Source organism: Aythya ferina (genome assembly GCF_964211825.1).
Source record: "Aythya ferina genome assembly, chromosome: 7".
In the NCBI taxonomy this organism is placed as follows: domain Eukaryota; kingdom Metazoa; phylum Chordata; class Aves; order Anseriformes; family Anatidae; genus Aythya; species Aythya ferina.
The window spans coordinates 14,768,337-14,783,375 of NC_140302.1; the positions used below are offsets into that span (position 1 = coordinate 14,768,337).

General features: G+C 36.4%; 1 protein-coding gene across 14 annotated transcripts in view; it reads right to left on the reverse strand.

Annotated features, from left to right (window-relative positions):
- Positions 1 to 407: 407 nt before the first annotated feature.
- The window catches only part of LOC311439619 (leucine-rich melanocyte differentiation-associated protein-like), a 400,118-nt gene continuing 385,486 nt past the window's right edge, over positions 408 to 15,039 (reverse strand). For all 14 annotated transcript variants that reach the window (XM_084525513.1, XM_084525512.1, XM_084525525.1 and 11 more), the window contains one exon: positions 408 to 1,872. In XM_084525513.1, the coding sequence (XP_084381639.1) occupies positions 1,605 to 1,872 (268 nt within the window). In that variant the 3' untranslated portion in view covers positions 408 to 1,604. The remainder of the gene's footprint in view (positions 1,873 to 15,039) is intronic.

Here is a 15,039-nt window from a genome sequence, read left to right on the forward strand (position 1 = left end):
AACGCATACATTATTTCTATAACCTGAGTAGCTCAATATTCTCAAAGCATCAAAATCAATCTTAAAATTATGAAGTTAAAAAATGCTAGAATAGATCAAACCCTGCTTATCATTATCATTGACTTTGAGAGCTTACCAATTTGACAATGGTATTTTAAGTATGTCTGTGAGACCAACAAAACCTCTTCAAAGAATACTACTGACAGGATTTTTTTTTCCTCTGATTTTGCTGACTGATTTCTTATTTCATTTACCTGTCTTCCCTTTAGTAACTGCAAAGCTCCTCCTTGATACCCCTCCACCCAAAACAGACTTCCAAACACACCCCACACACACTCTGGGATCTCAAAGATGAATTCACACTTCATGCTTTGTAGATGGAAATATGCTGCATCAGACATCAATAGTATCAGCAAAAATGTTCTTGTACGTTCTTCATCAAAGCATGACCAATTCACATTTTACTGTAGCAGTAAATAATAAAACAAAACAGTTACTCAAAACCAACCCACAGAATCCTGGTATTAACCTGAAATCTAGCCAAATACTGAGTACAGTTATGACTTTCATGGCTCAAGAGACACTCTTGGCAAATTTCCACGGCCCACAAATATAAAAGTTACTCTGCTGATTTTTATTTATTTATAAAGTCAAAAATAAATGCAGAAATCATAGAATCTGTAGTTATTATTCTCCTCAGTAGGAGGATTTTGCTTTTTAGTAGGAGGTAAATTGCTCTTTGTTTATGTTGTCTGTAATAAAAGCCTGCACAGCCTTGAGAACAGCCTTGTCCTCACTCTGCAATTACAAGGAGAGGGCTTTCATGGTCTGTGCTCTAAGACTCTGCAGGCCTCAGTTGGCCTTTTGGCCACAATTTGATCACCCTTCACTTTTGTAAAATCATATATTACACAACTTCAAATCTCCATAAGGGTCAAAGTATGGGAAAATGATTTAATAATCAAGTCCAAGGCCAGCCCTTGCAGATAATTAGTTTTTACAGACCATTATCTATAAGCCTACAGACTGAGGGCTCCAATTCAGCAGAATATTTCGGCAAATGCTGAAATATTTATTATGAATAAACTTATGCAGGCACTAACTTCAGACATATGCAGCAGTGCCTAATTGGTTATGAACAGACTTGACCATCCATCTAAACATTTTCATGTATTAAGACCTTGATTTGTACAGCATTTCATTTGAATCTGTACAGAGTTAAAACACCAAGAATACACTGACTCGCTTTTAATTGCTGCTACTGCACAGAAGCTACCACATTGAACCTATTACCACCTTCATTAACATAGAAAGAAATACTGCTTTTCTTTCTTTTTTGCTTGTTTTTACTTTACTTTATTGTTTTAAGAGCTATTTGAAGTATAAAAACTTAATATCATTTCACTGCACTCTGTATTCCACTAGAGGTCAGCCTGCAACAGAACCGCAAGCAAACACAGGAACTGCAGCACTCCGGTAGCACCGGCATTATTTTCTTTCTCTATTTTATCTATTAAAAAAGATTTCTTCAGAGCCATAACTTAGACCTCTCACTAAAATGGAGCAACAGGAAGATATAATGGTGCATTTCATTTATGAATGACCTATAATAAATTACTATGAAGTATTCCAGGTGCCAAGCAAGAGAATGCTTTGTCTGCACATGAACTATATTTCACATACTTTAATTTGGCTGACACATAAAACTCATTTGACATTTTGCAGGTATTTCTTTGAAAGGATATTTGGTTCTTGTTGAGCGTTAAGGTATGGAGGTGGGGTAACCTGGGTAACAGAAGGTCATTTCCGAGTAGATTGTTGTCCAAGATCAGCTCTTCCAAGTAACTGAATGTTTTCAGTCCTTCTAGTGACCTGCAAACGACAAAGACAACAGGAAAAATGATACTCCACTAAATCAGGGAGGCCATTATGAGCTGAAATAAATATTTTAACCTTCCCTTTCAAGAGTGGGAATAGTTTTGGTTTGGGCCTGTCAGAAGAGTGAATGACAAGCATTAGTGGCAAAGGGAGTGCTGGCACTGCAACACATCCTTCACATGCTGGCAGGATGAAGGATGGGGGTCACTTAGTGAGTAGCCAGGATCCAAAACAAAAGGCTTCAGATATGGGGCCTGCAGGATGAATTTGTCAATGTCTTGTGCCTTCAGGCACCCAGCCTCGCCTGACCCTAACCTCCATTCCCAAGATAAATAACTCTGTCACAGTTCACCTTCATTCCCTGGACACAAATTTAAGTTGTCATCCATCATTTCTGCCAAGAAATATCATACCCTGCTAACAATAATAAATACAACTTCAAGTATCATTTCTTAGCAGTTACCCTACATGCAATAATAGGAAATGGAAAATGTTTTTATTTTTTTCTTTTTATTAACCACTTAATTTGCTTCTCCATGAGTCTCTGCAAGCAAAATAAAATGTCCTCTACAAAATAAAATGCAGAATTACTGCAGACAGAAAAGACATTTACTTCCTTTTTGGAACTTTCTGTCCCACTGTCAAGCCACAGGTCAGACTGCAGAGAGCAGCTTTAAAAAGGAGCATTTCACATCCATGGAACATGGATGATAGGTTGAAAATAAACAGCATTCTAGAGGTATTTGTTCCCCTGAGAGTAAAGTATAGGGGGAAAAAAAGACCACCACCACTTCTGGTACCTATTCCAAACTTGATTTTAATGGTAGCACATTCCAGTAGGGGGAAAAAAATATAATAAAGTAAGGCTCATGGTATATGGAGTATACACACAGACACACATTCACAGCTTATTCACCTACCAGACACCTAAAGATATGCTGAGACTGCATGACTTGACAGCTGATCTACTATGCCTACCAGTGGAAAGATCAGCACTGTATCTCTTGAATGTTTTATAATATGTGATGAATAAGGGAGATATGGTCTATACTATTTATTCACTTTCCAATGACATTTATGCTGAAGGGATTTCCCCACCCTTCCCCAGTTTTTGGCAAGGATCAAAATACAGTTTAGGTCCCCATTAAAGAGTTCTACAGGCACTACAACTGGAGGAAAACACAAGTATTATTAGAAAGTATACGGATTTCAAATTAGACAATTTAACATTCATCTGTCCAACAAAAACAAATTACAGCTCTTGTAGATGCAACTTACTGACCACTTATAAATCACAGTTAGAGGGTTCAAACGTTTATCTCCAGAATATCAAGTCTGTGACCTTTGAACAGAGTACTGTACGTTAAACTTTTAAGTAACACTCAGCAAAACACAGAAACAGTATATTCCAAATCCAAGGACTCCTAAATGCTTCAAGCCCTGTTGACTTGGCATTCGGGAAGGGAGATGGAACTACTAATAATGCCAGGTGGATACAGGGCAGCCAGACCTGAAGAAAATTTGCCAAGCCTACACCCTACGGCGTATCTATATTGTTACCACATTCTGAGACTACCATTTCTGAAACTGCAGGAACAAAAGTCTGTATTCTAAATGTACTGAAACTACCACCACAGTAATAGTCACGCTTTTTGCACTTGCCTTTACACAACCTACTTTGGAAAAGCTTGATTCAGCCTGCATGATCTGTACAGTGCTGCGCAGCATGCTGTATTAAACTAGCCATTTCAGCAAAGGGGTCGTAACAGACTTGGCTTTGCCAAAGTCAAGATAAGGAGATCAGCAAACATTTCAGACAGTGCTTTCCCCCCCAAGTACCTTTAAAAGGCAAAATAATCCAGAGGAAGTAGCAGTGAGTTTATCAAGCTGTTATGAGTTTTCATTTCAGTTTATTTGACAAACCTAGTTTAGCAAATTCCCCTTAAATACTCTTTATTATATAAATAGTGGATTATTTCCAAACCTCACATTTTAATGTAAGACTCTGACTTGCCAAAGGAGTTCAGAGAAGGCCACCTCCTTGTCAACACCACAGAGCCTTATGGGATGTTAATAGGTCCTTTGTGAAAAAACATTGTTTGGGCTCTGGTCAGTGTCAACATCAAAATACACATTGTTCCTGAGTTATGTTATGCAAATATAATACTCTTATCATGAGAATCAGCAAATGGTTGGCAACTGGCAAGGAGAAGAAAGCACACATCCAAAACTGCTGCAGGGGAGGCATAAAACAAAATGACAAGCCATGAAGTGGGACAAAAGGCCTTGAAACACTAGAGGGAGTTGCCTATTGAAACAGCCTTTCTTTCACAAGCCTAGCCTGAATACACGGGTACTAGTTTCATAGATAGGCAGAGAAAATTGTGCGCAAATCTCCTTACACCTGTCTGGTTTTGATAATTTTTGCCATGTAATGTTATTAGCTGCTCAGTTAAAAAGGAGCTGTGTTACACAGGGGGTTGCTTATTAATTGTTGTTTTCATGTCATCAGAGCAGTGTGCATTTGGTGATTTAATCAGCTAAATTCAGAGCCCAGGGAGATGGGAGGGGTTGCCACACTACAGAGAGGGTGTAGACATTAACATAAATTTACATCCATATGTTATTTCAGTATTCATTGAATTCTGCTTTTTTCACCTTAAACAGATGAAAAAAACTAGCACCAATGTAAAATTGGAAAGACAGCTGGTAAAGAAATAACGAAAAATGTGTTCATCATCATTCAATGATACTGCCTACAAAATCCAAGGCAACAACATCTATAATCATAATATATAAGGAAATACTGCCCAGCAATTGTACTCTGAAGTTAAAAAGCGTGCATAGAATCCATGGAATAGGTTTTAGGTGACTTGGCAAGTTACAGTGCAAACTTCAGCATGTGCTTCACTTTCCCATCTGCATTACCTACCTAAGAAAGGATTGCTATTGTAAATTAATATGGAAAGCATTTTGAGAAGCTGAAGTAGGAATCAGTACAAAATACCAGCATTTTTATCGAGGGTAAGATATTTATATTAGCGCACTCCAAGTATTGTCATGAATCCATTACAAAATAGGAGAGGAGAGCATACACATACATACAGCACAGTAAAAAACACGCTAACACCATAAAGGGACAAGTATAAAAAGAGGGAAATCCCAAGGAAGACAAACAGACTAAAATTAATCTGGCCTGTTTTCTCCTAGTTCACAGCAGAAAAATTGTCTCAAAACAATCTTACCTCTACAATAGAACCCGCACTGAAAGGGCAGTGGTAAGTAGCTGTTCCCCGGTTTAAGAAAGCTAATAAACATCACTAAGGTGTATTGCAGGTTGCTTTTCCCTGCTCTAATGACATGAAGTGTGCATTATCTCACCCACAGGTACCATCTCAGTTACCTCATTGCAGGGCTCACACTCTGCTCCCAGAGGAGAGCAAGTGCTGCCAAGAGATTTCCATTGCAATTTCCCAAGTCACATCAAACCGACAAAACATCACAACGTATTCAGCATCGTCTCATTCAAATAGAAAAAACTTTAAGTTTCCACTGTAATTAACCCTATCCTCGTTAAGATAATTATGATCAAGCTCCCTGTCACAGCTAATATCACAGCATCATTGCCTATGGCTCACGCTTTGCCCTCATTAGCTTACAAAAACATTACGCTAAACAGGAAACTGACTCCCTCTGCAAAAGGACTTAAGATGTTCTGTAAGCAGACAGTAAATAATCCTTTAGAATACAATGGTCTCAGAAATGTCATTTTATCCACGTCCTTCAGCTAATCAGTCTGATTTCTTCCAGCTTTCTATTCCGTAATTCATTCATGATTTGTAACAAAGTTTTAATCATAAAGGAATGTCATGGCAGAGATTTTTCCCTCTATGTGTATGCATGGCAATTGTCAGCTACACTATTTCATACAGTCCCTCTGGCCTGATGGGGATTTAGTTACAATGAAACTAAAGAGCAGCTCTTCATTTTAGTAATATTTGACAATGAAAACATGAGAGTTTATAAATGAAAAAAAGCAGAAGCCTCTCAAGCAATGGACAAACCTTGGTACTATGTAGCTGTCCCTTTCCAGATCTGTTCAGATGTATATTCTTAAAAGGTGTTTCTCACATCCTACCCCACTCCTCTGTTAATAAGACAGCTGACTCAAGTCTAATGACTTTTTCCTCCTGTTTAACAGGAAAAGAGAGAGCAGTTAACAATATGTAAATGAGAGTGTTTGGCTTTTGCCTTTAAATTGATTTGTACTCTGTTGACAAGAGATAGCCATTACCAGAAGTTAAAGACAGAGCTGTTACAAAACAGGAACTTTTTAAAATGTCTTTTTTCTTGCCTTTTATGTTTTAGCAGATTACAGGAGAGCAGAATCAACATGAGAACCCTCGCGCAAGATAATTTCATTATTTAAAGAACATAGATGTAATTTCAATTTATTTAGCACCTGCCAGCCAAGGCAGACAATATATATATATATTTTATTATTATTATTATTTTACATTAATGAATTACTCTTCAAAAACTTGCTGAGCTTAAAACTCCATTTTGTAGTAAAGCAGAGAGGTGAAGCGACTAAAAAAAGGTGACCTTCAGCAGTTTTCTAAGAGACGAGAAATAAACCCCAGAGCTCCTGACTTCTAGTCCTTTGACTTAACCTCACTGAAGCAAAACAAGGAGTAATAAATAAATTATATGTATATAATACGTATATATATAAAAACATAAGATAGACACATAAATTTAGATTTTTTTGTATTCCCTGGGAATCCAAAACAATTTCTTTTTTACTTGGATTGTTTCCTGTTCAATTTTAATTTCAATTTAATCAGAAATATAGCATACAAACAAAGGAAAAAATAAATGAGCTGTATCCAACTGTTCTTATAGTGGAAGGGGTTTGTTGAATCTTCTGTGCAAATTAACTTGTACTGAAGCTTCCGTCCAAGTTCTACTCTCAAACTTGTTTTGGGTGTTCTGTTCTAGACACACCTCTCACCTGTAAGAACAGAAAGAGAACACAACCCATTTCAAAGAAAATAGAGCAACCAGAATTCTGTTCTAATTCCAAGGAAAACCACTCTATTATAACTACAAAAATACTTCAAATTGAAGTTTTGTGCATTTCCTATGCATAAAGATAGCAATGGCAAATAAAGATTTATTTTTTTCAGGATGGTTTTCTAGTTTCAGAAAGCAAGCAATAATGGAGAAGCCTTTTTTTTTTTTTTTTTTTTTTCTTCTCTCTCCTTTGTATAAACCAGTTCTCCATCAGGAGAATTCTCTGAAATAGCCATACCTACATGCTGGAGACCATTTCTAGTGTGGGCCATACCCAAAACTAGACCATACAAGTCCTAAAATAGGAATCATGAATTTCTGTTCAATGGAGAACAAGCTTACCAATGTTAACAAAACATAAAATGCTTTGGTTTTGCCTAATATCAGAGAGAATATGCGTATTTTGCAAGATGTATAGAGGAAGCATTCAGCATCACTTCCAGTCAATCTGTTTCCAGCATTCTATTCTTATATAGAAAATATATGGAGGCAGCTCTTTGAATAAAACTCAAGGCCAGTCTGTGAATATGGTCAGCAAAAGAGAAGATAGAAAGAAATGAATTGACCAGAATCATTAAATATCTATCCTTTATAAAGAGCTTACTACTGAGATTAAATCTGCATATTTGAAGTACAAGCTTCCAAAAGAAAGAAGTAAAGATCTCCGTAAGAAAAGATTAAACCTGTGTTATGAACTGAATCTACCATTAGTTTCTGAGTCTTTTCATATTAAAGGTCAGACTTAACTCTCAGACATATAATGAAATGAATATCCATCCCTCATTCTTTTCTTTTCTTCATACACTGAAAGCAAATGAGACTACCTAGAATATTTTATTACCAAAGAAGTTAGACACGAAAACATGTCTATGTTTTATGGGAGAGATTCGTGTAAATGGGTGAGATTCATGTAAATTCAGAATTAACTGCTTTACAGTCTTGCTTTGAGTCTTAGACAGCAAATTCTACTGCTTAAAAAAAAAGCACAAACTATTCAACCCCTGCAAGCCACCACCCATACCTAAACCTTAAAAAAAAAAGTCAATAAATAGACAAAAAAAGATAATCTGGCTTTCTGAATTCTACATATTAAGATTTCACAATTCACATTTTGAAACCCTTTCCTACCATTATAAAATATGTATGCAGAATTTTTAACTTTTTTTTTTAGAGACAGATTTTGCTATTAAGCAGCAGCTCCTCAAACAATGGAAAACAGCAATGCAGATTCATTTAATCTATCTGTAGAAATCCAGTTATTTATAACCCTTTACAGCTAATGACAACAGACGAGCACTTCCAGAAGCTGAAGCAGACCTTCAGGTGAGGCTCAGTCAAGTACGTATGTTAGTAAGGCATGAACACTGCCAATATATACAAAGTCTTGTAATGAAAGAAGAAGAATTTGCAATGTTAAGGTAATATAAGCTTATAGAGCTGTGCCTTGTTAGGGTGCATTATATACCTGGTGAAATAAGTTACAAATCCCAATTACAGTTTCCAGTAGCTCTCATAACCATATGATGAGTCAAACATTGAGATCTTTAACCACCATTCTCTTCTACCAAGACTTCAGTCAAAAAATAAAAATAAAAATAAAAATCTGGTCTAACTCTATTATGAAGCAACTAGACTGACTGGGTTAGGACTTAAATTCTCTGCTAATTAACCTCTCAAAGTCTCACATATCACTGTGTGCGTTTAATACAGCTCTACTTAAGAGGATATCCAAATAAGAGAGCTCAAGCTGTATCATTCATATCAAGCTTCTTTATGCTGAATTACTTTTTTATATTACATCTTTAGGATCAAACACACCAAGATTTTATATGATATTACTGCTACAATTTTGTGTAAATTTAAATAAAATTACAATAAATGTAGTGATATAGCCTATGGCAAGCCAGTTTTCACATAAACTGTATAAAATATTTTAAAATAATCCAATATGGATTACAAAATGAGCTCTTAGTCATCTAATGATTGAGCATGTAGCATGTAACAAAATACAGTTTGCAAGACACAGCTAAAAATTACCCAGCATAGAGCTAGTGACTGCAAGCATTCATATTTTATCAAAGGGCATTCTGGAAAAAACACCACTAGGAATTCCTTGCAGTTCAATGTATGCACCACTTCAGCAAGTATGGACTTTGCATCCTTCTGCTAAAATTTCCTGAAAGTATGAATGACAAATAACAAGGATAGAAGAGCTGAGGGGAAAAGCTTTGGATGCAAACATCTCTTGCTTCACGCTTTCTCCCAGTCTTAACATGGAATTCAGTCACAAAAAAACAAATGGCCTCAAAACTCATTAACAAAAAAAGTAAGCAACTGCTGTTTCCTGAACTCAGAAGAATTCAAGGAAGTATAAGTGATTAGAAACAGAAAAAGAACAAATCAGGGTTTAAAAATTATAAACCTACCTGTTAAAAAATAATAATACAACTAAAACACTAGAAATGTATTTATTCTTAAAAGCTCTTCACAGTTCCACATGTTAAGTTGAGAAGCTATTTATAAACCTTCTAAAAACAGTATTATAATGGAAATATGAGCAAATTCAAGCACAAAGGCAGTGCCATAATGAAAGCTGTATCTTGGATCAATCTGTCACTCTGCAATTCAGACAGTAACCTGACCCCTCCCCTTTTGCACAGAGAAGGGGGAGTAACAAGCCTGTAGAGTGAGTAGAGTAAAGCCCATTTCGACTACTACTGTTCAGTGAGAAGGGGGAAAAGAAAAGTAATTTTTCTCCCATCTTCCACAACAACCAAGGCTGAGGATTGACAAGCAAATTGACGCACTGCTCAGAGGGCAAAAGATAAATGTTTGATGAATTGGCCATTGCTGGAGGAGTGATGGGCTTCATATGTGCATAATGGACTAGCTGCCGTTCAATTCAGATTGCCTGCCAAGATAAGAAACCATAATGAATGGACCAAGCGCAGCCTGTGCCATAAGAAAGTATAATCTGACTAGTTTTAATAAACTTAATAAAAAAGATGAAGCAGAGAGAGGCAAGGGGACTGGCCTTTGTGACCAGCTCTAAGAGGTGAGAACAACTAATAGACTGCTCAAGCATGATAGCAGAGAATTGTTAATGGACATAACACTGAGTCTCTTGATGTTAAAAAATATCTTTAGAACAACTGAAAATCATAGGGATCTACATATGCACATAACGTAGACACTACAGCACTTGTTACACAGCATATAACTGTCATTTATTCATTCGTTCCTTCTGCTACTTACCCTGCACTTTTTCTCCCTTATTTCCTCTATCCCCTTTGCATAGTATCTTACTCTGTACAACAAACCAATAATTTTACCAACAACCCTCCAGAATCAAAATGACCTTCTAAGTAAAACCCAACAGAATGCAGGCTGTTTCTGACAGAAAGGTTTTGGCATAGTTTGTACAACTATACCACTAACATTCACTCCCAGTGGAGAAACATCTTTTACCATCAGAAGTGTTCACAGTTGGTGCAATTTCATTTGCTTTTGCAAGCTGTTTCCACCAAATATGGAAAACTTGCCAATATGTCTATAGCAAACAAACAAACAAACAAACAAAACTTTATAGCACAGACAAGACTAAATTGCCAGTACTAGTCCTTTTGGTCATGTATTTGCTAAATCGGAAATGAATTTCCAGCTGATACTCTTCCCCTCTGTATCTACAACCTCTGTTCTAACCTTCTGCCCTTATGCAGCACCAACCAGCACAAAACAAAATCCTCTACTTTATGTATTCAGATTACCACCCCCTTGATGTCACTTATGTAGCCTGTGTCATATTTTAAGCAGAAATGATTATATGCAAGACGGATGTCTAGTTTTCAGTATAAATTTTATCCAACTGCAAAAGGAAAGTAACTCATTATCAAGCAGCTCAGTAAGGCTCCCACTAGTGAAGAAAATAAAGTTTTACGACAAGAGGGTCTCTCCTGTCTCTCCCTGTGAGTGAGAAAGTGAGTGCAAGAATAAGACAGAAAGGGAAGGCTCAGGAGTGCTGTGTGAATTATAGACTGCCTCTCAAGATTCACAGCTCTTTGTGGTAGGAGGTTAATATTCTCACATGTCATTAGGTCTGCTGGCTCTACTGATGGCTCATTGAATCAGGCAGCAAATTATTTCCTCATGCTGCAGAGGACACCACACTTCAAAGGGAAGGAGCCAGGGTCAAGACGGCTCTCCAGTTCGATTAATGAGTTGGGATCAGCAAAGGTTGCCTGTAGGTAAGAATGTGACTGAAGCTTTTGACAAAGCTGACTTTTTGAACAGGACTTGACCCAGGCCCCTTACTCCCCTCCCCACCAAATTTTATTTCCAACATTTGCCTCTGACTGACCTGCTCAGGCCTGTTGGGATAGTTTTGACCTCCTCAGACTTTGTTACCAGACACAGGAGCTGTCTGCCTATGTTTGATGAGTCTCTCCCTAAAGGCCACACCAGGATGATCAGAATACTTTGGAACTGGACAGCAAAATAAAGTGAAGTAGATCGATACATATATATATATATTTTAATTTTTGCAATAAATTTGTTGAGAAGAGGGAAAAAGGAAAAGAAAAGAATATTTTTTTCAGTATTTCAGATTTCAGCATTAATATTTCTAAAAATCTGCAGATAATAACACAAAAATTATTACAAGCAAATATATGTTCCAGCTTACATAGATTTGTTAAGAATATTCCTAGCAAATAATGCATTGTGAATAATATCCCTCTAAAAAGTTTTTATTTTTATTGTCATGGTGGCATGAGATAACAGAATTAAAACTTAACAGACACAATATTCACCTTCTTCTAAAAGCTCAAAGGTATCCTTAGGCTGATGTCTCCAAAATGCTTAAATGCATATTTAAATTAACAAAACACTGAAGTGGGATTCATTGCATTACTTTTATACATACATATATATACAATCAACTTAAATTGCCTTTTCTCAAACAAAAATGAGTAACTGAATCAACATGTAAACCACTGTTAATAAGCTTCCAAAAATCACATCACTTCTGATTACTGCAACAAGTGTTTTTTGTTGTTGTTGTTTAGTATTTTATCAATTACACCTAAAAAAATTTTTCACACGAGCTTCTGAATATTTAAAAATTGTTATGTTTTCAGGCTCAAAAGAAATTTATATGATAAATTTGCAGCATATTTTAAAACTTTTAGGTAAATTATCAGCCAAAAATGTTCAAGGATGGCAAAAAAAAATCACTGTTCAAGATTTGCAGGCCGAAGTTATATGCTAGGACAGCTGTCTCTATTGGAAAACCACACTTCTAGTTTTGAAATTAGAATACTTTTGTTTTAAAATGTAGCAAGCAAAAAACAGTTCTGATAGACCTCAAAATACAAAGCTGTGAGATTAGTGCCTTAAAAAGATCAAATCACTTAGGCATCTAATAACAGTTTAGGAAATTTAACTTTCAGTGTATATTTAAAAATCTTTTAGTGATCTCAGAGTGTAAGGCAAATTTTCATCTTTAATCTTCTATGTTTCCTTTTGCATTCAAACCATTATTTGTAATGGATTTCCTTATTGTAACTAGCACTTAAGCCCCAAAAGGGAGTAAACAGATTATTGGATCCATAAAACTTTGGATAAAAGCACAGAATATATGTACATGACTGAATCGAGTAAGAGTAACTAGAATCCTTTCAAGGAGACTACCTAACTGCTAAACAGTACATCTTCCATATGGATGTGCTTTAATTCTAAAATGCAAGTATACACAAGAAAGAGAGACAGCCTTTTCTTTCCATGATGTCTGTGCAATCTCTAGTGAATTGTATACTATGCAAGTGGAAGCTTGCAACACCAGAAAAGCCCTAAGAGGGGAAACACTTCTTCATGGGCTTGTTTAAACAAAATAACTTCATTACAGGGTCTGTCATCTGTGTTAACATTATATCCTGTTTCATCTTTTTTTTTTTTTTTTCTAGAAAGCTAGCAGCATACCAGAGATCATTTGTGAAATGTATATATGTCTTACATAACAGTTAGCAGGAAGGTATGAATCCTATACAGAAGAACAAGTCCAGCTGGAGTAGCATGAATCTGGCCATTTTGACACTCTCAGGAAGAAAGAGAAAATAGCTGCATTTGGGGCAAGGAGGAGACACTCAGTAGATACAAAGCAGAAATAGAATCACCATCACTTTCCAAGCATCATCACCAAAGCTTCTCATTTTAACTCCAAGAATGGCAAGAAGGGATAGGTAGAGACAGCACTAAATCAGATGGTGATAGAACTGAGAAGATGCATTGCTGAAACACCTGGATCTGAAGCAGAATCTCCCGGAAGCCATTTCAGGAATCCTAGAGAAGACGGATTCAGCAATTGCAAAGGTGCTAAATATATTCATGGGTCAAGTTTTGTATTTGTTCTCGTTTCTACTCCTAAAACTAAAAGTTTATGGTTGCGTCTTACTAAATATAAGTTTGTTTTGCTTTCAGGCATATCTAGTGTTTGAGGAGAAGGTAGTACCAATTAACAGGGTACAGTGTTTCTAGAGAGGCAGCAAATCTAAATAAAGACAATAAGAACAAGGAGTCCTGTACCGAACTCAAGATGAATTAGAAGGCCCAGCTGCAACGAGTACTGTTTTATACCAACTTGGATACAGTCCATCTGGGGAACTGTCGAGGCAATTATGGAGTTTTGGAAGGAACTCGTAAACTCATAAATCACCCTTGCAAAGAGCAGAAAGCAAGGAAACACCCCATGACTTTTGGGAATCATTACCACACACTGGACTCAATCAAACAGCGTTGCATGATTACTGCCCAGGACTGTTTGTACAATTTTTGTGTGTGTGTGTGCAACTGGGCCTTATGGTAATCCTGTTAAGATTTATATATATAAGTTCAAATTCAGAGATAAGCATGTGCTTATAACCTTCCCTGATCTTAATTTCTGATAATGCTTCAGTATAGTCTGTTCATTAATTCTCTCTAGTCAATGTTGGGATTTTGTTTTTGTTTTTACCTTCAATTAAACAATAACTGCAATATGCACTAAGATTGTTTACATAACTTTTTACATAAGTAAACAGCAAAATCATGGTCAAAACAAAGAAGGTTATTAGTTTACTTTTAATGTTCACTTTATTTTTTATTTTGGTTATTTTTCCCACTGCTCATATTATGCAAAATAACCAGTGATATTAACATGTTACCTCAGAAATGGAAGCAAAGTATTAAAGGGTTAAATGCTTTTTTTTCAAAACAACATGCTAGGATTCAACCTCTGAAAGGACAGATTGTCACTCTTGAAAATGTGAGCATATAAAGTTTCCTAGAAATGGACATGATGGACATTTCTTTCAATTCAATAGGTCATTAAAAAAAAAGGAAGACACCTCAGAAAATTCTGCATAGTGTCCTGTTGTTAGGATAATGGCTCTGCATTGCTACACAGCAAGTATATTTAAAATTGAACCATATAAAAAATAGGCAGGAAAAACTAGAAGATGATAATCTTACAGCCCAAGAGGATAGACTAGAGAATCCAACATAGGGGCTGGTTTATTAGTGGTGCCTCCTCTCCTCCCCCACATCACTAAATTAGTAAAATTGCATAAAATCTGATTAGCAATGTCCAGTCCAGTATAAATCCCACCTTTAAAAGATACACAACCATGTATTTGATAGACTATGGATGAAGAAGGGGTTGATGAGCAAATAACAAAATACACTTTTAGTTGTCATGGTGCCTGTACTTTCTCAAATATGCTTCACACCTGAGAGCAATACAAAAAGTCCTACAATCACCTTACAAAGCAAGGGAACCACCCTAAAGACTCCTGAAGCAGCAGAAAATCCTGTAGTACCTTGGGTCCTCCTGAGCAGCATCTCAGAGACACTTACCCTGGTTAGTGATGGAGTGACCTGACAAGGAAGAGTCACACTGAAAACACAAGCTAGTGTTAATGCTCTATGCTGCCCTGGAAAGACACTTGGGAAGGAGTTTAGCTGCTATTTTTCCATGTCTAATGAAGAGATACAAGCTTCTCCACAGCATACTTGAAGAGAACATACGCTACAGGTTAGGAAAAGGCAAGCAAA